This window comes from Mustela lutreola, chromosome 6 (assembly GCF_030435805.1).
Source record: "Mustela lutreola isolate mMusLut2 chromosome 6, mMusLut2.pri, whole genome shotgun sequence".
NCBI classification, from domain to species: domain Eukaryota; kingdom Metazoa; phylum Chordata; class Mammalia; order Carnivora; family Mustelidae; genus Mustela; species Mustela lutreola.
In genome coordinates this window covers 24594982-24618960 of record NC_081295.1, presented here as the reverse complement: position 1 = coordinate 24618960, position 23979 = coordinate 24594982, and the positions used below count along the sequence as shown (strand labels likewise).

General features: G+C 39.9%; 1 protein-coding gene across 3 annotated transcripts in view; it reads right to left on the bottom strand.

Annotated features, from left to right (window-relative positions):
• PDSS2 (decaprenyl diphosphate synthase subunit 2) overlaps nt 1-23979 on the bottom strand; it is a 259683-nt gene that overhangs the window by 43626 nt on the left and 192078 nt on the right. For all 3 annotated transcript variants that reach the window (XM_059176957.1, XM_059176958.1, XM_059176956.1), the window contains exons 5-6: nt 2008-2181; nt 933-1064 (exon numbers count right to left, since the gene is read on the bottom strand). In XM_059176957.1, coding sequence (XP_059032940.1) covers nt 933-1064; nt 2008-2181 — 306 coding nt within the window. The remainder of the gene's footprint in view (nt 1-932; nt 1065-2007; nt 2182-23979) is intronic.

Sequence of the window (23979 nt, the reverse complement as noted above, 5' to 3'; positions counted from 1 at the left end):
ACTGGTCAGGGATATGGCACAAGGGAGCCCCAAGCACCCAGGTCCGTAGGTCTTTTCTCCTGGGCTTGACAGTTTCCCCATTTTTCTACCAGGTAAATATGAGGGATTTTAAGCAGGCTGATGGCATGTTGAGAGCTAATAAGGGAAGAGGGTTAGGAGGGAAAATCTGATTGTTCCAAATGCAGATATCACATAGGCTGTCTTTGCTTGAAGTATGGCTGCTATCCCCACCCTCAGCTGTGCCTAGTTCCCTAAGTCTAGTCTCACATTAACCCAACTGATCAGAACCACAAAGCTAAGTACATTCCATGAAGTTCTGGGTAAAAGGGCAATACTTTGTGATTCTAGAGTTTCTCGATTAAAAGAAAATTAAAAAAAAAATTCCCTCTCATCTTTTACACCTTTTCTCCTACAAAAAAAAGTAGGAAATTCACCCAGTTTAAGGCCCTTTTACCCTCTGACTTTACCATGCTTTTTTTTTTTTCTTTGATAATACCTCAGAATTGGAGTATTCAGGGTCCAAGTTTGTTTTAAAATAACCCAATGAGCTGACAGACGGAGCTTCTGGAATTCTGCAGCTTGTGCTAGAGTCTGCAGATGGGAAATTGCCGTCAGTTAAAGGGTGGTGCTATTACCATAGCCCAATTTTTGAAAGACTTTAGGGGGAAAAAAAAACCCTCTGAATTAATTAGCAGCCACCACAGGCCCTGGTTTTGTGCTGCAGTATTCTAAGAATCCAGAGAATAAGAAAGTTAATCCCTAACTTATAACTAACATTTGCCTCTAAAAAATGCAGATTATAAAGTAAGAATGTTACCTGTTACATGAAAATGCTCTTATATGGCTTCGCTCATCATGAAATACCAATTATGTTCCAAAATCAACTAAATACTCCTCTACTGATACCTAAAATAGGAATAATTTTGTTTTACCTCTCCAATCTGCTTAATCCACAAATCTCTTCCAAGAAACTCCTGATGTAAGACTACGGGAGCTGAGTTTAGATTAAAAGCCACGGAGTCACTGGTCTTTTCTTTAATAAAAGGCTGGAGATCAGAATTTATCTAGGAGGAGTAGTTAAAAGAGTTAAATCATTCAAATGTACACACACTAGTACCTTTTAGTCCTTTCAGAAAATACCAGTTAAATGCAGTGAAAAATGAAGCTAAAGAAATATAGCTTTAGATGAACTTTAATAAAGCCAAAGAACAGTTCATAGGATTAACAATAATCTTTAAAATTCTTTAAAGTAATTTTTCCCTGACACATCTCCTTTTTTATTTGGCAGCAGACTTTGTTTTACTTTTTAAGTCAAAAGCAATAATTTAAATAAAGTTTAAGTAAATGTAACTGCTTAATAAATGAATCTAAGATTTAATAAAATATATAAAAATTCATCTGGAGATATTTTATGTGTATGTAACATATGTACGTATTTTCTCCTCTCTTAAAAGCTATTTACATAACATTTAAGAAATAAATATCAAATGGAATTTTTAAGTTACATATATACAGAGACAGCAATGTAACAGCTAACTTGATACTTTCTATATTTCATTATGTCCATTCAAAAGAATCAATTTTTGTAAAAGCTTTCACTTTTACTCCCTATATTTCTAAACTTCATTAACTTTCCATAATTTGTTTCACATATGAAACCATAAGGGAACCGTAACAAAAATGCAAATAGTCTTTCATTCTGTAAATGGCAACATTAGGTGTTATTTAATAATTTGCAAGAGTTCTCTCAAGAACCCTTTCAGGTAGTAAGAAAAGACAAACATGACAAATACGGTGTAAGTTGTAGCTTTCTGTAAGAATTACATAGTACCCACCAATCATACTGTTTATATTATGTAACAATCACCATCTATGGCTGATAGGTTTTAAGCGCACAATAAACATTTTTTTTTTTGAGATATAAAAGCAGCTTATTAAATGGCAAGAAGTTTCCTATGTATCATTTTAGCTATTTAAGAACTGGAAAAAGAGAAAATGTGCAAATACCTTATGACTCATGGCCATGTGCTTCCCATACCGAAATGCCACATCCTGAACGTCAGCATCATGCTTTGCTAATTCCATGGCAGCTTGGCAGCTCTTTGCTAATAAAGCTCCATGGGAGAGAAAAGCCTGCTTCTTCCAAGTCGATATTCCAATATCTTTTGTGATATGATTTTCCTTAAAAAAATGCAACAAAGCCAGGATTTTACAAATGCTTTAGGAGTGATTTAATTGTTTTGGATTTGGGTGAGTAGAAGAGTTAAGAAATGCACTATTTAAAACACTCAGGCTAAAAAAAAAAAAAAATAATAATAATAAAGACATTCAGGCTACTGCAATAAGACAGAACTAAAAAGATGCTAAATCCCAGGGCTACCTAAAGAGATCTAAGGAGACGGGAGCTGCTGTTCTAGGGTAATGGCGGGAAAAATGAAAGCAATGCTGAAGTAAACTGTATTTTGAACTAGGACACGTCTATTAAAATTTATTTGTAGAAGGCAAAATTAGAAACTTGCACCTCCAGACTAACTCCCTTCTATATTTGCATAAGTTCTTGAGCGCTGGTATCCCAAAATGCAAGACTATTGCCTTTAACTTATGCGGAAATGTCAAGAGCATAACGAAGAAACTGCATTGTCTTAGAGAGTTCAATAAAAAAATCACAGAGGACGTAACCGGTTATCCAATCAAATTTATTCCCATAAGAAGAAACAAGGACATATGGGAGTATATAAGTGTAGTTTATTTAATTTCAACTTTTAAATCACGAAAATAATTGTAGTATCTATAAGTATATACACACTGGGGCACCTGGGTGGCTCAGTGGGTTAAAGCCTCTGCCTTCGGCTCGGGTCATGATCCCAGGGTCCTGGGATCAAGTCCCTCAAGTTCTCTGCTTAGCAGGGAGCCTGCCTCCCCCGCCCCCCCCACCTGCCTCTCTGCCTACTTGTGATTTCTGTCTGTCAAATAAATAAATAAAATCTTTATAAATATACACACACCTACTGCCTCTAGACCAGTGATGTACAGTAAAAATAAAATCTAAGCCACATATGCAATTTAAAACTTGCCAGTAGTTGCATTAAAAAAGTGAAACGAAACAGGTGAAATTAATCTTAATGACATTTTATCTATCCCAATATATCCAAAATATAATTTAATATATAATCAACATAAAGTTACTGGGATATTTTATATTTTTTTATACTAAGTTTTCAAAATCAGTGTGTATTTTACACTTAGAGCCCATCACTAGCCACATTTCAAGTGCTCACAGGGTACAAGGAGTTAGAGGCTGCCCTACTGGACCCGTCTGTTCTAGGCAGGGGGCTCCTGGAGGACAAGAATGATGAACCCTTTACGCTGTTCCTTTGAAACTTCAAATGAACTAGAACCCATCCAAAAGGATTAACTAACTCAAATACTTTCTTCCTGCTACCCATACCATAATTCTTCTCCTTCCATCATTCTTTGAGGACCAAATTAACAAATAATAAGAAAACAGGACAATGAAAAGGTCAGTTCAGATCTAGTCTATTTCTTTCACCATGAGGAAGGGCACTTTCAGCCCATTGGTTAGATCAAATTCCCAGCTTCGTTTTATTTATTATGCCTTTAAACAAGAAAAAAGTTTCACTTATGGCAACAGTTACAAGCGTGCAAAATAACATTGTGTAATAATAAAAGAGGCCACCCAAGGGAGAAACAGTGCATAAGAGTTTTATAAAACATTAGGCCTGAATAATAACATATTTAATTTTACATGTTTGAGAATGTATTTTTAAACGTGTGAATTAACATACCATATTAATTAATCAAAGATAGAAATCATATTATCTCTCCATATATATACTAAATAAGCATTTGACATAATTCAACTCCTATATTTTGGGGGAGAACCTAAATAAAATAGGAACAGATGTGTATTTCTTTAATATGATGTGTGCGTGTGTGTGTGTCTGTGTGTCAGCCCTAATGTCAGCAAATACTTTATAAAGAAACAGGAGTCTTACTAAAGTTAGGAATAAGAAAAAAGCACAACATCACTGTTGTTTAACAGTGTAATGGAAGAGGCAAGAAAAGGATGTATTAGAAAGGAAGATTTTAACTCTTTCTACTTGAATACAGTATGACCGCATATTGGGAAAAACCAAGAGACTCAACTAAAACCTACAATAAGCAAAATAATTCAATAAAGTAGAGGCATACAAAATGAATATATTATTAATATAACAAATGTATTAACCGTAGCTTTCATGCATTAAAAAATAGAAAACATTATAAATAGGGTCTTTTCTTCTATTATATCTATGAAAAGAAAGAATAAAAAGCTGTCAATAAACAGGTGAAAAATTGATATGAAGAAAAATGTTAAAATATTAGGGAGGAGGGGCACCTGGTGGCTCAGTGGTTTGGGGCCTCTGCTTTCGGCTCAGGTCATGATCCCAGAGTCTGGGGATCGAGCCCCTCATCGGGCTCTCTGCTCAGCAGGGAGCCTGCTTCCCCCTCTCTCTCTGCCTGCCTCTCTGCCTACTTGTGAGCGCTCTCTCTGTCAAATAAATAAACAAAATCTTTAAAATAAATAAATAAATAAAAAACCTAGTCACCCTCAAAGCGTGATAGTTTAAAAAAAAATATTAGGCAGGGAACACAAGTAAGTTGAATGAATATAAAAATATATTATGTTTAGAGACACTATAGTCCAGGGATGCTTGGGTGGGTCAGTTGGTTAAGTGTCCGCCTTTGGCTCAAGTCACGATCCCAGAGTCCTAGGATCAAGCCCCACATGGGGCTCCTTGCTCCATGGGACGCCTGCTCCTCGCTCTGCCTGCTCAGCCTACTGCTCCCCTTGCTAGTGTTCTCTCTAACAAATAAATAAACAAAATCTTAAAAAAAAAAAAAAAAGACAGTACAAGTCCAACCTCATAAAGTTTACCCCAATTAAACTAAAAAGACCTTTTTCCTGTCCTGAAACCAGACAAGCTGATTCTAAAGTTCACACAGAACAAACAAATGTAATAAAAGTAGGCAGGAAAACCGTGAACAAGAGCTGTGGGGGGGGGGGGTGGGGGAGGGGCAGGTGGATGGGGACAGCGAAAGATGTCTAGCCCTATTAGGCATTACAAATCTCAAGATACCACATATTACACTATAATTTTAATTATAAAATTTTAATTTTATAATTATGAAATTATAATAATATATAAATACATAAAAATTTATATAAATTATATAATATATAAACTTACTTATATATAAGTTTATATATTATATTAATATATTATTATATATAATATATACTATATACAATTATAATTAAAATTATAAATTATAATTTTTTTTAAAAAAAGTGTACTTTTTAGACAAAAAGACAACTGAATAAAATAGTCCAGAAATCAAACTATATATAAGAATTTATTACATTTTAGGGAAAAGTTGGACTTTTTCTGTTAATGGTGCTGGTAGAACTGAATAGCTACCTAGAAAAAAAATAACAGATTGATCTGCATTTACTCTAAATGTCAAAGACAAAAGCAAAGCAACCAACCACAAAACCACAGGGATTGTGAGAAGACAAAGGACGATGAGGAAAAGTATTTCCATTTTCTATCACAGACAAATGGGAACTCTCCCTGCGCTAAGCTAATAAAGTCTGCGCCCCCTGCACCCGACTCTCCCCGAATGTCACCTTAACATGGCCGAAGGCATTCTGCAGATGTGGCTGAATTCAGGATGCTGAGATGGAGGGATCATCCTAGACTAACTGGGTGGGCCTATGGTAATCACAAGGATCCTTTGGGGGGAAAGCAGCAGGGTCTGAATCAGGTGATGTGATGACAGAAGGGGAGGGGGGAGGGGGAGGGGAGGAGGGAAGAGAAGGAGAGGGAGAGGGAGACTGGAAGATGCCATGTTGCTGAATCGGCAGATGGAAGCTGGGGCCACAAGCAGAGGAATGAAGGCAGAAATTAGAAAAAGCAAGGAAATGGCTCTCTCCTAGGGCCTCCAGAAGGAAAGGCACCTCGTCAACATCTTGATTTGGGGGCTTCTGACCACTGGAAAAAATTGCCCCCTCTGCAAGCTTTACTGAGTGTTGGTGAGGCTCTGGAGAAACAGGCCTGTCAAGCATAGCTTGTGGAAAGGGGGGACTGGGTGGCAACTGCACCATGTATCCATGAAAATGACAAATGCATTTGCCCTGTGACCCAGCAATCCCACTTCCAGGAATTAATCGTACATCTAAGCCCACACACATGTGAAATGAAATACATACAAGTTTACAGTCTATTGTTCACCCAGCTGCAAGGGTGATCCTTTTACAACTTAAGCCACACAGACCACACTGGCCTTTGTGCTGTTTCTCCAGGCAGGCTCTTCTGGGGCCCCTGAACTTGCCCTTCTCTGTCACGCACTCTGTCCAGATGTTTACAGGGTTCAGTTCCTCATCACTTTGGGGTCTCTGCTCAAATTTCAACTCATCTTTAATAGTCTCCCTCCCTCCCTTATCACCTCCTATCTCCTTACTCTGCTTTAAACCTCTTTTCCGTGGTTCTACTAGACTCCTCATATAGAATGCTGGCTGCACAAAAGCAAGGATTTTGTCTGTTTTGCCCTCTACTACATTAGATGTGCAATAAATATTTGCTGAACCTTTATCTTTCTTTTGATACTCTTCTCTTTCTCTCATTTCCACCTTCCTCTGTCATCCCTAACTTGGAAATAATAAAGAACTGAAATAATGCTCCTAGAACACCTTCCTAGCACTCACAGCTTCGAGCAAAACTGCAGCATACCATTGAAGGCACTCCTTTTTGGTACCAAGCAATACTCCAAACCCCATCTCCTACCCAAAATAGTCCTTTGAAGGCTGCTTTCCAGCAACACAGAACAATTTGCTGTTTTCTTGAATAAAATATGTACTTTCACACTTGTGTGAATTTAAAAATATTATTCCCTTCAAAAAAGATTACATCTTCTCCCATCTCCTTCCTATTAGATTGAATAATCCGGTTCAAACATCGATTTTTTTTTTTAAATTAAAGGTTTTATTTATTTATTTGGCAGAGAGAGATCACAAGTAGGCAGAGAGGCAGGCAGAGAGAGAGGAGGAAGCAGGCTCCCTGCTGAGCAGAGAGCCCGAAGTGGGACTTGATCCCAGGACCCCGAGATCATGACCTGAGCCGAAGGCAGAGGCTTAACCCACTGAGCCACCCAGGTGCCCCTCAAACATCGATTCTTTGAGAAGCATTCTCAAATACTCCCACAAACACTTTCCTCTCTAAACCAATGTTACCTTACTTACATCACAACATAGCATTGCAGTCTTTCTTTTTTATTTTTTTAAGATTTTATCTATCTACTTGACAGAGATCACAAGTAGGCAGGGAGGCAGGCAGAGAGTGAGGGGGAAGCAGGCTCTCCGCTGAGCAGAGAGCCCTGACTTGGGGCTCGATCCCAGGACCCTGAGATCATGACCTGAGCCGAAGCAGAGGCTTAACCCACTGAGCCACCGAGGCGCCCAGCACTGCATTCTTTCTGACTTGCAGATTGCTTATCTGTCTTTTCTTGACTAGGGTAGACCTTGTGTTAGGCATCTTTGTATATTTTTAATCACTTAGGCCATCTTTAATCGCCAACAAATGTTTGCTGAATGAATAGAATTATGTTTACCTGTTGCATTTCTTAAGTATTTACACACTCCTTAAAATTTTTTTTTCAAGCTAATGAGTAGATGTATTCATACAATGAATGCTAATCGGCAACAAAAGAGAAGGAACTACACACACACACACATGCCCTGCATTGGATGAATCTCAGAAACATTAAACTAAGTGAAAAAGGCACAAAAGGCCACATATTGTATGACTTCCTTTATGTGAAATGGAGATTAGCGGTTGCCTAGGCTGGGGGTGGAAACTGTAAATGGGCATGAGGGACCTTATGAGGGTGTGTGTGAAAGTGTTCTAAAACTGATAGATGGTGATTACTGTACAACTGGATACGGTTTCTAAAAATCGTTGAATTTTATGCTTGAAATGGGTTGATTTTATGGTATGTAAAATATAGCTCAATAAAGTTAAAGAAAAAAATGAATGAGTAATATTTTACATTTCTTGGTCTTAAATGCTTAAATTGTCATTTCAACAATTTCTATGACTCTCAATTAACTTTTTTGTGGCTTGTATACCATCCTCATTTATTCATACAAGCTTGACTTAGGTTCTCTGATGGGTCAGGTTCTCCGCCAAACAGTATAGATATGAAGATGAACAGTCTGTCCTCAAGAAGCTCACAGTCCAAGGACAGCATGTATAACTATATCTACATAAATGTATGGTTAAAGCAATATGATTCTGTTTCAGAATAATTTTTGCAGGGTTTCCAATCAAAGATTCAGTTTGGTTCATTACATTTTCCTTATTGTGACTAAGATGTTTTATTATTCATTATTTCTACATTTTAAATTACACAAGTGATACATGATCACTGAAAAAAAATTAGAAAATTCAGATAACCAAGAAAACAATTAATTTATAGTCCCTAGAACTCTATTTGTATAAGTTAATAAGGGTGTAAGTTAATAATTTTGTTTCTAAGTTAATCAGAACATTTATTCTCTGAACATTAAATTATTACATACTGTGACCTTGGTTACAAATGAAACCAGGTCCCTCCATTCATTTCCATCAGCTTGCCATGTATGTATTATGAAAGCACACTGTATTACAAAGGAAAAAGGAATGTACAATTATAAAATACCAAGAAACTGGTTTGATAACCACATTCAAATCAGTATCTTCACACATCAGAGATACAGAATTGGTGTGAAATGAATGAATGTAGTCAGAGTAAATGAGATTTAGATATTCTTACAGCATCGACTTACATATGTGTAGTTTTTACGGAAGATTTATTACCCATAAAAGGAAGACACAGTGAATGAATATTTACTTTTGACGGGATTTCCTTTTTTCCATAAAGGTAATATATACCCATATGCCTATCAAATGACTGTCAGACAGAAGAACGTTGATTTAAAAAACACAAGTCTCTCATCCACTGTCACATGACCTTTTTGCTCAAGTAAGGCTGGTTCAAATAACACACACACACACAAACTGAAGCCTGCAAGACGATGTTGGCCTGAGATAGTGGCACTGGTGGTTTTGCTCAAATATAATATGCTGTTCTGTTAACTGAATTGTCTGGGGGACGCGTACTTTGAGTTACATGAAAGTAATATATTGTATGTAAGTATTCACAGGAGACCAGAGTGTGTTTATAAAGTGGCTTGTCAGATTACAGAACAAAAGCAAATTAACTGATGCAGGAAGATGACAAAGCCCCATCTAGAACTTGCCAAGTCAAACTTCTACCTTTCATACTATCAGAAAAGAAGAGTTTGGATGATAAAGGAACTGGCTATCTGTTGAGTTAAAAAGCACTTCAAAGAAAGGATGCAAAGAGCCTCTGTTTTCATGCTTCCTACTTCTGGTACATGCTCAGAGCCATTATCTTCATAAATGCAGCATAAATTTGGCTCTGGTGAGAGACCTGATCCCTCTCATGCTCCATCTTACCATTTTAAATGTTCGCTTTGAGTTGCCGTTTTTAGCTATTTTGAGAAGTTAAACAAGATCCGACACAGTTTACTAGCCTTATTTAAAAAAAAAAAAAATTAAGTTCAGGAAATTCTCAATAAGGACTCTCTAAATTTAGGGATAAGAAGGAAGCAAGGGGGAGAATGAAGTCTAGTACTTCCTGGGAACGAGCTATGTGATGGCATTTTCACATTCACTATTAAATTAGCTCTCAAAAATCTTAATTGTCATTATTCCCATTTAAAAGTTAAGGAGGTTTGAAGACTATATTTTGACCAAAATCAGACACTAGTACATGACAGAGATGAGTCTCAGACAAATAGCAATTGGATTCTATTTTGCTTAATACATAATAGAAATATATGAAAAATCTTTTGTACTTGGAAAAGTAGGTTGTATTTAAGGATGAATGACATGTTTTATCTATGTATCAAAAAACTATTTTCAACCTGTAAATTAAGTCTTTTAATAATATCTATTGAATAAATCCAACAGTCTAGAGTACAAGATGAGTAATGAGATTAGGAATAGCAGACATCACAGGTATTTTTTTAGGAATCCCTACGGAGGAAAAAAAAAGTATAATATTTTTAATAGAATCATCTAATAGGCTAAAATAATTTGCTCTGATTTATAATCCAAGCACACGGGAGACAGTGAAGTAGGTATCTGGAAGCTTTATATCTTTGTAAATCATGGGAGAGAAATTGGTAAGATCTGATTCACACGTATAACTAACATTGTTTTATTTTTTTTTTAAAGGATTTTAGTTATTTTTTTTAAAGATTTATTTATTTGACAGAGAGAGAGAGAGAGAGAGATCACAGGTAGGCAGAGCAGCAGGCAGAGAGAGAGGGGGAAGCAGGCTCCCTGCTGAGCAGAGAGCCCGATGTGGGGCTCGATCCCAGGACCCTGAGATCATGACCTGGGCCGAAGGCAGTGGCTTAACCCACTGAGCCACCCAGGCACCCGGATTTTAGTTATTTATTTGCCAGAGAGAGAGAGAGAGAGTGTGAGAGCACAGGCAGGGGGAACAGCAGGCAGAGGGAAAAGGAGGGTCCCTGTGGAGCAGAGAGCCTGATGTGGTACTCGATCTCAGGACTCTGGGATCATGACCTGAGCCGAAGGCATATGCTTAACCGACTGGATCACCCAAGCGTCCCTAACTAAATACTGTCTAAAAAAAAAAATGCCTCTAGAGGGGCATCTGGGTGGCTCAGTCAGTCAAGCATCTGCCTTTGGGTCAGGTCTTGGTACTAGAGTCCTGGGAAGAGCCCCACATCGGGCTCCCTGCTCACTGGGGAGCCTGTTTCTCCCTCTCTCCCCTGCTTGCACTCTCTCTCTTGTTCCCTCTTTCTCCCTCAAATAAATAAACAAATAAACAAACAAACAAATAAATAAATAATCTTTTAAAAAATGCTTCTACACCATAAAGCTATTAAAGCGTCACTCACAAATTAGAGAGAAGGGTTACCAGGGATTTCTTGGTTTTGAGCAAGCCAGTCCCTTCCTGCCGTCTGCACTAGTCAGATCTTGCTGTAATGCGTAGGAATGACCACCCTGGAAAGGGGTCAGGATGGAGAAGGGGAAGACCCTTTCATAGCACAAATTCTTCAGCAGGTGGTATCCTTGGGAAGGGGGAAGCTCTGAACAGCTAGAGGGCAGCAGATAGTTTTCGGATGGGTTGTGCAGTAGGGGCAGGAGGGAATTCTGACTAATTCTTTGAGATGAGCATACTGGACGGCATCACGTGCAAATGTGGTCTGCTCTGAAATGCACAGTGTCGGTGCTGGCTGGGATACCATGGGTATGTGCGGTAGACGCAGGGGGCTGATTTTTCTGCACGGTTACTATATGCCAAGCACTGTGGATTTAAAAATCAGGCATTACTTCTTGATGACTAAAAGTTCAGCAGAAGTTTGGTTTCAGTACATAGAAAGTAGTTTGGTATGTGAAAAGAGAGCTGTGCTTCTAGTACAGAGAAGGGAGTGAATGCTTCTATTAAGGAAGATAGGGGCATCTGGGTGGCTCAGTCATTAAGTATCTGCCTTCGGCTCAGGTCATGATCCCAGGGTCTGGAGAGAGCCCCGCATCAGGCTCCCTGCTCAGCGGGGAGTCTGCTTCTCCCTCTCCCATTGCCCCTGCTTGTGTTCTCTCTCTCGCTGTATCTCTTTGTGTCAAATAAGTAAAAAAAATCTTTAAAAAAAAAAAAAAAAAGGAAGAGTTAAAGAAGACTGGTGGGGGACTGTTGGAGCTGAATTCGGTTCTGGAATTAGCCTGGAAGGTAAGGTAGAGGATGACTTGGGGGCATCATATTAGTCCTGAACTGTTGAAGCCTACTGTGAAGGGGTAGATGAGGAAAGAGGAGACTCGTCAGATAGGTAAGAGGTTCAGAGGTTTGTATTCTTATCATTTATGTGTGGGGAAACTGTTTTCAGTAGGGAAATGATATGATTACATGTGCAATTTAGATGGGTTGCTCCGGAGGCCATTTAGATGGGGGGGGGGGCAACAATGGGAAGCTCCATTAAGGGGTAACATGTTACATTCCAGGTGAGCAGATCACAGGAAAGGGGTAGCTAATAGAGACTGAGTCAAGAACAAGATGAGCTGCTCAAAAAGTGAACACAAGATAGCTCCCTACTGTGGACAAGACGCTGCCCATCTAGGATCCACACCACTCTCCCTCCTTACTAACAAGACCTCATTTTGTTCGGGTCCCACAGCCCTGATGTATAAACCAGACTAACAGCACCTTGGACAAATCTGCCATGATTGATGGTCCTGGGACCTGAACCACCCCTCCCACATTCTTTCCTTTTATGTAACCACACCCTTATATGTATCCTCAGGGCATGACGCCCTTGACCTGTCCAGGAGATAGGACAGGGGCACACACCTAAACACTGTCCTCGTGGTGGCTCCCTAGAATGTACTCCCAGCCTCTTGGCTATAAAAATAGATCCTAAGGGAGGTGGGGTTGCAGTCTTGCTTCTGTCCCTAAGTCCCCCTGATAAGCCATTTTTCATCTAGCTGAACTGGTCCGCCTTTTTCTTTGGTCTTAAACAGCTCACTTGGCCTTTGGAGGTCATCTTGCACAGGCCACCCCCGCCCCCCGCCCCCCGCCCCGTTTCATGGGATAGCTGCCAATGATTACCTTAGGGATGGGAGTGTGGTCTAACTCTAGCCAATGAGACAGGAGGAAGTCTACCCAGGAGGCTCCTAGAAAGAGACCTAGGTGAAACTAGCAACTGTTTCCTTGGGATGTTGCTCCATCTCATTGAGACACACCCAGGACTACTGCAGCCAAACTGCCAACAACAGCCTGGTAATAAAGAGGACACCAAGAAGGCAGAGGCAAGAAAGAGACAAGCAGAGACAGAAAACCTTGGTATCGTGGAGCTGTCATGTTAACTCTCCCTGATGCCCCAAACTGCCTAGAACCTGCATGTCAGACTTCTAGCTTCCAGAACTGTGAAAAAAAACTTTTTGTTGTTGTTTAAGCCACCCAGTCAGTGGTATTTTATTGTGGCAATCCAAGCTAACAGAAGCACCTTCTGCATAAATGTCAGGTGTCGGGGGCAGCTATGTACATAGCAGACAACATGGCGCTTGCGCCTGCGGCTAAGCAGAGGACTTGCGCACCACCTGAAAAATGATTGGCTATGCCCAGAAAAGGAAGCCCGTGGACACTGCGTGCCTTTTATCATGCTAAGTGTTGATCATGCTCCCTTTCACGTGTACAGCCTGCTGATTGGAGGAGAGGGGATATAAATAGGGGTAAACATCCGGGTAAGGGGAGAACAATAAAGATTCGCAAGCTTGTCACTCCGTGTCTCCTGGTCGTTCTTGCTGGCGAGAGCGACAGTCAGGATTCAATCATGGATGTTCGGAAAGCATATTTACTCTGTTCCTCCCAATATCTTTCAGCACAGTCTTCATGACCATCATACTAACATAATGCCTTAAAATACGTTGGAAAGATCTATATTCTGACAATCTATTTCTATTTTAAAGATTTTATTTATTTGATAGAGAGAGAGAGTATGAGAAGAGGGACCTCTGACAGAGGAAGAAGCAGACTCCCTGCCAAGGAGAGAGCCTGATGCAGGACTTTATGCCAGGACTCCAGGATCATGACCTGAACTGAAGGCTGTTGCTTAACCAACTGAGCCACCCAGGTGCCCCTGACAATCTATTTCTGCATAACAAACCACCCTACACCTTAATGGCATAAACACCACAACCATGTTATGATGCTCAGAGATTCTGTGGGTCAGGGATTTGAAAAGGGAACAGAGAAGATGGCTCGTCTCTGTCACGGGATTCTTGGGGCCTCAGTTTGGAAGACTAGAAAAGCTGGGGATGATCTACCGACTACGGACTGGAACAGCCGGGTTACCAGATATCCACTTCCAACAGCTTATTTACCCACACCTCCCTGAGGCCCTTGGGGGACTGAGGACAGGAGTGCCTCCCTGTGGGCAAGTCACATGACTTCTCCCAGCAAGGTGGTTGAGCGGCTTGAGTTCTGAGAGACCAGGCAGAGGGAGTGTTCAGGACAGCAAGCATTCTAAGAGACCTTTTTATGACCGAGCCCAAGAAGTCGTGTAGTGTCACCTCTATAGTACTTTATTGGCTGACGTTCTCACAAGTGCATTGAGATTCAAGGGGAAAGGGCACAGAGCCTTACTAATTGATAGCAGATCATGGGAGGAAAGTAAAAAAAAAAAAAAATTGTGACCTTTTTATTTTATTTTTTGAAAACCACCACACTCTATTTTTTTTTAAAGATTTTTTTTTAAAAGATTTTATTTATTTGACAGAGAGAGATCACAAGTAGGCAGAGAGGCAGGCAGAGAGAGAGAGAGGGAAGCAGGCTCTCTGCCGAGCAGAGAGCCCGATGCGGGACTCGATCCCAGGACTCTGAGATCATGACCTGAGCCGAAGGCAGCGGCTTAACCCACTGAGCCACCCAGGCGCTCTATTTTAAAAGATTTTATTTATTTATTTTACAGAGACCACAAGTAGGCAGACAGGCAGGCAGAGAGAGGACAGAAAGCAGGCTTCCTGCTGAGCAGAGAGCCCAATGTGGGGCTCGATCCTAGGACCCTGGGATCATGTCCTGAGCCGAAAGCAGAGGCTTTAACCCACTGAGCCACCCAGGCACCCCCACACTCTATTTTTTTTAAGAGTGCTCAGGAGAGCAATTGATTTCTCTGCTCCCTTCTGGTTATGGGGTTGGCCAAGAGGATGATACAGAAGATGGAGTGAGGCAGCCATGGGGGTAAGCCTGGCGAGGGGCAGACATATAAAGGACGACGGCTCTGCTTTTGACCTGAGAATCTGGATAAACAGTAGTGTTCTTCGCAAAGACAGAGAAGAATGGAGTGGGTTTGGAGGGAAAGATCATCTATCTGGTCTTATGTGTACTGAGTCTGACATGCCTGTAAGAGCTCCAAGAAGAAATATTGAATGAGCAGCAAAATATTTAGCTCCAGAGCTCAGGAGTGGTCTGGGATGGGGACATAAATTGAGACTCACTGGCATACAGACAGCTGGTAATTGAAGGCTTGGGCTTCATTTTCTGAGAGGTCTATTCTTGTCCTGTGATCAGAATGGTATTCTGTTAAACAATTTACATGCTTAATAGTCATGTTTTATCTCTCAGGCAAATAAACTGCCTCTTAAGATGTTTTGCTGTGATAGCTATCACTAAGTGACCTGGAGTACCTCTAAATGGTGTACAAATTCAATTTAAACACTGAACAAATAAAAACATCCACCAACCAGACCCACTCTAAACTTGAGGGTCTACTGAATTGAAAGGACCATTATATGTATTAAGCAGTCTCAGTCACCAATGGCTTTTTTGCCTTCTGAGTATCTGTGTCAACCTTCACTTTTCACCTCTATCCAACTAACCTCATACTCCTACATTTGATTCTAATATGTTTACTTCACAATACATTTGCTGCTATTAAATAAAAACATTTTGTGGATTAAAAAAAATAGATACAGTACTATTGCTTAAATGTGGTGGGCACCTTTGTTATTATTCTTTAAACTGTATGGATCTGCTGTATATACTCTTGTATGAGTGATACGTCTCATAATAAAAAAATTTTTTAAACCACTCTCAGTAGCCTTTAAATGTGAATAAACTCAACATTTTTATTTGCAATGAATGATTTAAGACTGTGTCTACTTTATGAAAAAAGGATGTTAGTAAAATTATAGGTATTTATTATCACCACCACTAGCATCTTCAAAGTCTTGGATATGGGAGTGATATAAGCTTGAACAGATGCCCAGCAAACAATAAAACACGACATGGCATGTTTTATTAGCTCGTTAATACATGCCTTGGGTGCAATGTGAGGGACAGGTTGTGAGTAAATGTACCAGTGAAATACACCCCAGAGTATCTTAATGCTTTTATACAGCACTCACTGTTTCACTTCTAAATCTCTTAAAATACATGTTTTCTTTTAAAGACAATTTTTACACACACACATGCACGCACATGCACGTACATGTACATACACACATGGGTTTTTTTTAACTCCAGAAAAAGGAAAATTACTTCTCATCTACAAACGAAAACTTCCAATACGAACTCCCCTCCACTTTGAAAAGATTAATTAGTTTCTTGGAACTCCACTCACTGATTCTTTAGTTAACCTCCTTTGCCCACATTTATCCATGTTTATAGGAAGGGTCTGAAAACCCAGGATTTCCCACATTATTTTGTGCTTCTGTTTGCGCATTGGACAATAACGTCTCTTTAAGAAACACTGTGTTCCTCTATGGCCACCTGAGGAGGACTGCCATCACAAGCAACATGGTTAACTATCACCACGAAGAAGTTCATGACCATCTACCCTCCTTCAGTGGAAACAAATGCTCATTGCTTGCCCTTCATCCTAGGAAGGCAACAGTAACTACAACAGAAATTGAGGAAAAACTTGCTAAAAGGTACAAGACCACACTGGATGTCATTTTTGTACTTGGATTCAAAGCTCATTCTGGTGGTGGCAAGACAAGTGGCTTTAGTGTGACTTACGATTCATGGACGCCAATACAGTCTAGCATGATGTGGCCGGTTTGAAAAAGGCCTCATGAAAACAGTGAAAGGAACACAAGAACAGACTGAAGAGAGTCAGGGGGACCGCAAAGGCCAAAGAAGGAGTGTTGGCAAAAAGGAGCCAATTCTGCAATGACTTGACCTGGGTTAATTGTGCAGATTTTTCACAAGGATTACTATAAGCTATAAAAACTTTAAGAAAAGCACACAAAAAAACACCCACCCCATTGTAGATGTTTCATGAACAGCCCTGACATGGCCTGTCTGAAATGCCAAGTACCAATCCTCTGCTCTCTTGAGCTGGAGGAGGGCTGACAATCCAGTTACTTAGTAGTTCCGAGCCCTGGAAGGCAGCACTTGGGTCCTCAGGCTGGAAGCTTCTAGTCAGCCGCTCCAATCAGAATCCTTATGATGGGCTTGGCCTGGACCTCCAGGTCCCCACGGATGGTCTGACTCTCTCTGACTCCAATTTACTCTTGGTATATCTACTCCAAACTCAGTGGCTTCCAAACAGTCATCACATGCACACATGTCTGTGGGTCAGATAGATTCAGCTAACCTAGACTAGTGGTTCTGCTTCTCCCTGCATGTTTCTGGGTTGGCTGGAGGGGCTCCGTTCCAAGTGCTTCTCATTTTTCTTGTTCCAGAAGTCTAGCCAGAACAGGTTTTCTCACAGTGATTGCAGAAGCCCAAGAGAGCCTCCTGTTGGCCAAAGCAAGTCACATGGTTGTATGCAGGGGTCGAGGGCATGCAAGCACACCCTGCCCATAGTGAGTGAAGACTGCAGTTAAACGGCAAGGGATGTGCAAACATGTATTATGTTTCACGATTCCTTTGGTTCAGAATTCTGGAATGGCTCAGCTGGGTGGTTTCAGCTTGGGGCCTCTCAACAAAAGACTATCATCTGCAGATAAAGAGACTGAAACCAACCTGTATGAGAACCCTGTATTTCTAATTATTGTCTATTACTTTTAAAACATATTTTTGTGCAACGCAGTTCATTTCACGGGAAAATGCTATTTAGAGGGTACTAGGCATTAAAACAAAAGTCTGCACTACATAAAGAACAGGTTAAAACATGAAGAATGTCGACTCAATTCCGCAAAACACAGAGTGGGACGGTAAGAAAGCAAGAGACAAAAACTGTCAATCACTTAGTAAGTTGAGAGAGAGAATACCTGCTGAACTCCTGGGCCCTTGCCCCACCCGGGCTTCCACTGCCAACAGTCTTGTCTGTCGCTTCACACCCATGTTATTTCAAGGCTCTTCCAGCTGGCCTCTCCACTTCCAATTTCTTTGGCTTCCATTTGATCCTACTCACAGCTTCTACAATAATCTTCATCACAGCTCTTCTCATTATATAAGATCCTATGGTGCATTCCTCTTTATTTTAAATCCAAACTCCCCAATACAAATGTTCAAGATCTACTTTGACTTATGGATTTTTTTTTTTTTTTAAATTTTACCAGTGTATTTATTTTTCCGAGTTTGGATTTTTCTCTCTCTTCCTTTTTAAATTATGTTATGTTAGTCACCATACAGTACATGATTGGTTTTTGATGTAGTGTTCCATGATTCATTGTTTGTGTGTAACACCCAGTGCTCCATGCAATCCGTGCCCTTCTTAGTTCCCATCATCGGGCTCACCCATTACCCCACTCATGGATCCCTTTGAAAATGATAACCTTTCCTAGCAAGGCCCCTTTGCTATAGCTCCAACTACAACTCTGTCTCCACCTTAGTTCTCAACACCCACATACCTGGTGTGTCCAAGCACAGATGCTGGTACATAATAGGTACTCAATAAAATCTGTAGGATGAGCAGGCCTAGAATAATACTTGGGTAACCCTAAAGTAAAGTAAGTTTCTTGGTTTTAGTTGAGCTTGCATCCAAGGCACCCGTATGCTGGCGTCATATGTGTTTTCGTACTACCGGTCTGTCTCTTGGCGCTTACCTCCAACCACTCTACTATTCGTCCCGTGTGTGCCAGCTGGGTAGGCCTTCCTTCTGTTCTGTGGATACATTAAGCTGATTCGTCCTTCAGGCCTTTTCCTGAGTTGCTTCCTCTTCCTGGAATGCTTTTCCCTCTGTTCTTTTTTTTTTTTTACGCAGTTAGCTGCTTTTCGTCATTCAGATCTCAGCTTGAAAGTTATTTCCTCAGAGAGGACTTCTATGAACATCCAGTCTAGAGGAACTCCCTCAGTCTCTCACTGGCATGTCTCCTTATTTCGTTCTTTGCATACAATTATACCTATCAGTTATTTCTCTTGGTCACTTGTGTATATGATTGTTTAGAGGTGGCCTCTCCACTAAGATGTAAGCTCCCCGAGGGCAAAGATGTCCTATTCACTGAGCACTTGTATCGCTAGTGTCTGCCACAGCAGATGCTCAAAAGGTACGTTAAATAATGAATACACAACACCAACGCTCACAGCCAACTTCCCGATGCCAACAAACCCCAACAACTTTGAGTTCCTTTCTACTATAACTTCTAAGGCTCAACTTGAAAGAAAATTACCTCCACTAGAAAGCTCCCCTGAAATAGTGTGAACTCTTAATGCTGCCCTTTCTCCTGCATATTTATCCTGTACCATAACAATTTCCATGTGGTCTTATGGGTAAATTGCTCCCAGTGGTTTTACGTGCATGTCTTTCCTCTAAGTTATGTGTATCATCAGGCCCTTGAGGGCAGGTCTGTGTTTTTGGCTGTAGCTTTGTTCTGAAGAATCCAGTAGCACTCAGTGTGCTGCTGTTGTGCACACAACAGCAAATCATGTTTACTAATAGGCACTTTATCAAAACTGCCTAATCTAGCTCTATGGCTCACGTAGGATTCATGATAACAAACAATTCAACCAAAAGCCAATGTGAAACACTGTCTAGGTTTCTCAAATTCAATCTCTTTATTATGTTGAAGTATCAGGAGATAGAATTTTACTCTCTCAGTTTCCATCAAAAAGAATTATCTTCATCGAGATATCAATTATTACACATCCTCTGATTTCTGAGAAGATGTTGGGAGAACTGGGTGTTTCCAATTTTTAAAAAATTTATTTATTTATTTATTTGAGAGACAGAGTGTGAGAGCACGAGAGAGCACCAGTGAGTGGGGATAGGGGCAGACGGAGGGGAGAGAGAATCTCATGGAGACTCCCTGCTGAGTGGAGAACCTGACATGGGGCTCAGTCACATGACCCTGACATCATGACCTGAGCAAAAACCAAAAGGTAGACACTTAATAGATTCGGCCACCCAGGCATCCTGGTTGTTTGCAATTTTATGATGAAGGTATTTTTTTTTTTTAAGATTTTATTTATTTATTTGACAGAGAGAGATCACAGTAGACAGAGAGGCAGGCAGAGAGAGAGAGAGAGGGAAGCAGGCTCCCTGCTGAGCAGAGAGCCCGATGCGGGACTCGATCCCAGGACCCTGAGATCATGACCCGAGCCGAAGGCAGCGGCTTAACCCACTGAGCCACCCAGGTGCCCCTATGATGAAGGTATTTTTAAAAAAAGAGTTTATTTATTTACCTGAGAGAGAGAGAGAGCACACAAGCAGGGGAGAAGGAGAAGCAGACTCCCTGCAGAGCAGGGAGCCCAACACAGGGCTCAATCCCAGAACCCTGGGATCATGAACTGAGCTGAAGGCAGCCGTCTAACCAACTGATCCACCCATGTGCCCCTATGAAGAAGCAATTATTAACCATATTCATCAACAGGCCTACCACATATATCCCTATTTGTTTAATTTCAGGAAAACATTTCTATACAAAAATTATCTATAGAATTAATCATAAAATAATGACAAATTCATTATTCACAACATATTTCTCTTTCAGTCTTAGTTGGAAAGAAACAATGTCAAATTCAAAGTCTACTTAAAGCATATTGTGGTAGGTCTGACTACAGTTTCAATTTCCCTTCCATATTCTCCATTCTACTTTTATTTTCCTAAACTTTTTGTTTCTTTGTCTACCCAAACGCATTTACCTGTAAGTCCACAAAGAGGAATTCCCACATTACCTCTCTGGAGCTTTTGACTCTTCTATCTGGAGAGTCTGCCAACAGCTCAACATTAATCTGATTCATCTAAATGCACCTACTTCTCTCTATAACCAAACCTCTGTTATGTCAAATCTATCATCATTTTTTTTTTTTTTCCAGCAAACCAGGTGTGAAATACTGGAGCCACTTTTGATTTCTAATTCTCATGGCTGAAGTACACATGGCAATAGACACACTAAAGTAAGCATGAAGGGTACCAGCAATATAAAGGCATCATAAAATTTATAGGAGGAAAATTATATATATATATACATAAATATAATATATTTAAAGATTTTGTTTATTTGACAGAAAAAGACACTGAGAGAGGGAACACAGACAGAGGGAGTGAGAGAGAGAGAAGTAGGCTCTCTGCACAGCAGGAAGCCCGATGCAGGGCTCGATCCCAGGACCCTGGGATCATGACCTGAGCCAAAGGCAGATGCTTAATAACTGAGCCACCCAGGTGCCCCTATATTTGTTATTTTTAAAAAAGTCATTACAACACAAATAAAAAAATAAAGTCACAAGGACTGGCCCTGCCACCAATATGGAGTAGCAGACTGGATTTACTCCTCCACCTGAAACCATTAAAACATTGGACAAAATACATGAAACAAGAGCTTTAATACATTTGGAGTCAGGCAACAAATGACCATGATCTCTACTAAATGGGAAATAAATGAGTCTTAACAATTGTTCCAGCTAGTTGTCTAGAGAGAATGCCAGGTCACAGTAGAGCCTAACAATCAGTCTCCTTGAGCTGAGGAGATGGTTCAGCATGTCTAGAGAGGCCAAAGGGGTTTGAAGTACAGGCTAGTTTGTATAGGGCAGAGTTCTAGAGATAGGAGAGCTACACTGAGAGCTCTGGAGATGTACAGAGGGTTTCCCTGAAGTCTCCAGCTTAGTATTACCAATGCATGGGTGCAGCAACACTATTAAAGTCTGAGGAAAGAATCATTCAGAAACTACAGAGGGAACAATCCCTAGAGCTCACACAAGGCTGGGAATAGTTCCTGTCCCCACAAGTCAGAGTGGGGACTTGTATCATAATTCATAGGGTTATCAGTAGAATACTCAGAAGGGGTTTACCTTAGAGGTGGGGAAAATTAGCCCTGGGCCAAATGCTATTCTGGTCCCGCCTAACAAAACTTAAGAGTAAGACCTGAAAAGATCAAACTTTTTCCAGTAACTTAACTGAATTCTAGAAGAACACTCAAGAATATTTACAGAGATACAAAAATATTTTGAATCCAACAACATTAAAATCAGTGTCTAGCATCCAATCAAAACTAGCCAAGCATGCAGGGGTGCCTGTGTAGCTCAGTTGGTTGAGTGTTTGCCTTTGGCTCAGGTCATGATCCCACGGTCCTGGGATTGAGCCTCAAGTTGGGCTCTCTGCTAAGTGGGGAGCATGCTTCTCCTTTTCCCTCTGTCTGCTGTTCTACCTACTTGTGCTCTTTCCCTGTCAAATAAATAAATAAAATCTTTAAAAAGGGGGGGGGTAGGAAAACTTAATTTAAAATGAGAAAAATCAGTCAATTGAAATCAACTCAGAAATGACACAGGTGATAGAATCAGTAGACAGGGATATTAAATAGTTCTCATAACTGTGATCCATATGGTCTAGGAGCTAGAAGAGACATTGCACATATTAAATAGGAACATAAACGATATATATTGGTGAAATTGAACACACACCAATAGAAATTATCCAAAATGAAATGCAAAGAGAAAAACACTGAAAAAAAAATACAGCATCAGTGGGCTCTGGAATAACACTAAACAACCTATTACACAAGTAATTTGAGTCCCTGTGAAAAGGAGAGAGGACAGAAAAAATATTTGAAGAAATAATGACCCATATTTGACAAAAACAATAAACTCACAGATCTAAGAGGCCTAATGAACCCCAAGCACAAGAAACATGAAAAATAGGACACCAAGGCACATCATAATTCAAATGCTCCAAACTAGTGGCTAAGAGAAAATCAGAAACAGTGTGAGAAAATTTAGACACATTATGTACAGAGGAACGCAAATAAGGACAGCAGCAATTTTCTTGTTGGAATCAATGTGAGAAGACAATGAAGCAACATATTTAAAACACTCAAAGAAAAAAAATTGTAAATCTTGAATTTTATATCCAATGAACATATCTTAAAAACAAGGTCAAAATAAAGATTTTTTCCAGACACAAAAGCTGGAAGAATTAATCACCAGGAGACCTATACTATAAGCAATGTTGAATGAAATCTTTTGAGAAGGAGGAAAATAATACTACATGGGAATTTGGATGACTGACAGAAAGAAATGAAAAGCACTGAAGATATTAACTATGGGGATAAATATAAATGACTTAAAAAAATTTAAGTCCCTTTAAGATATAATCGAATGTTTAAAACATTGTATTGCAAGATTTATAATGTATATGGAAGTTAAATAAATGAGAATAACACAAAGCCTGAGAGGGAAGAAGTAAAAATAACCTTTTGTAAGCTTTCCTGTAAGTAACACTTACAGGAAAACATGTATCACATGTATCACTTGAAACATGACTGTGATAAGCTAAAGATATATATTATAAACTCAAGAGTAACCACTAAAAATGCAGCAAATAGTTGTGGTTAACAAGAAGGAGGCAAAATGGCATTGTAAAAAAATAATGTAAGAGAAGGCAGAAAAAGAGGAAAAGGGAAGAAAGAACAAATGAGATAAATGGCAAACAAATAATAAGATAGCAGACTTAAACTCAACCATATAAATAAACACATCAAATGTAAATGATCTAAACACACAAATTAAAAGGTAGAGATTGTCAGACTAAATTAAAGAGCAAGATCCAAATAAATTCTGCATATAAGAAGCCCACTTTAAATATAAGAACAGTACAAGGATGGAAAGGATATACCCTATCATAATTTTAATCAAAAGAAAGCTGGAGGGGCGCCTGGGTGGCTCAATGGGTTAAGCCGCTGCCTTCGGCTCAGGTCATGATCTCGGAGTCCTGGGATCGAGTCCCGCATCGGGCTCTCTGCTCAGCAGAGAGCCTGCTTCCCTCTCTCTCTCTCTCTGCCTGCCTCTCCATCTACTTGTGATTTCTCTCTGTCAAATAAATAAATAAATAATCTTTAAAAAAAAAAAAAAAAAAAAAAAGAAAGCTGGAGTGGTTATATTAGTATCAGATAAGGTAGAGAACAGGAAAAAAAAAAAAAAAAAAAAAGAAAAATCAGCAAAGAATATAAC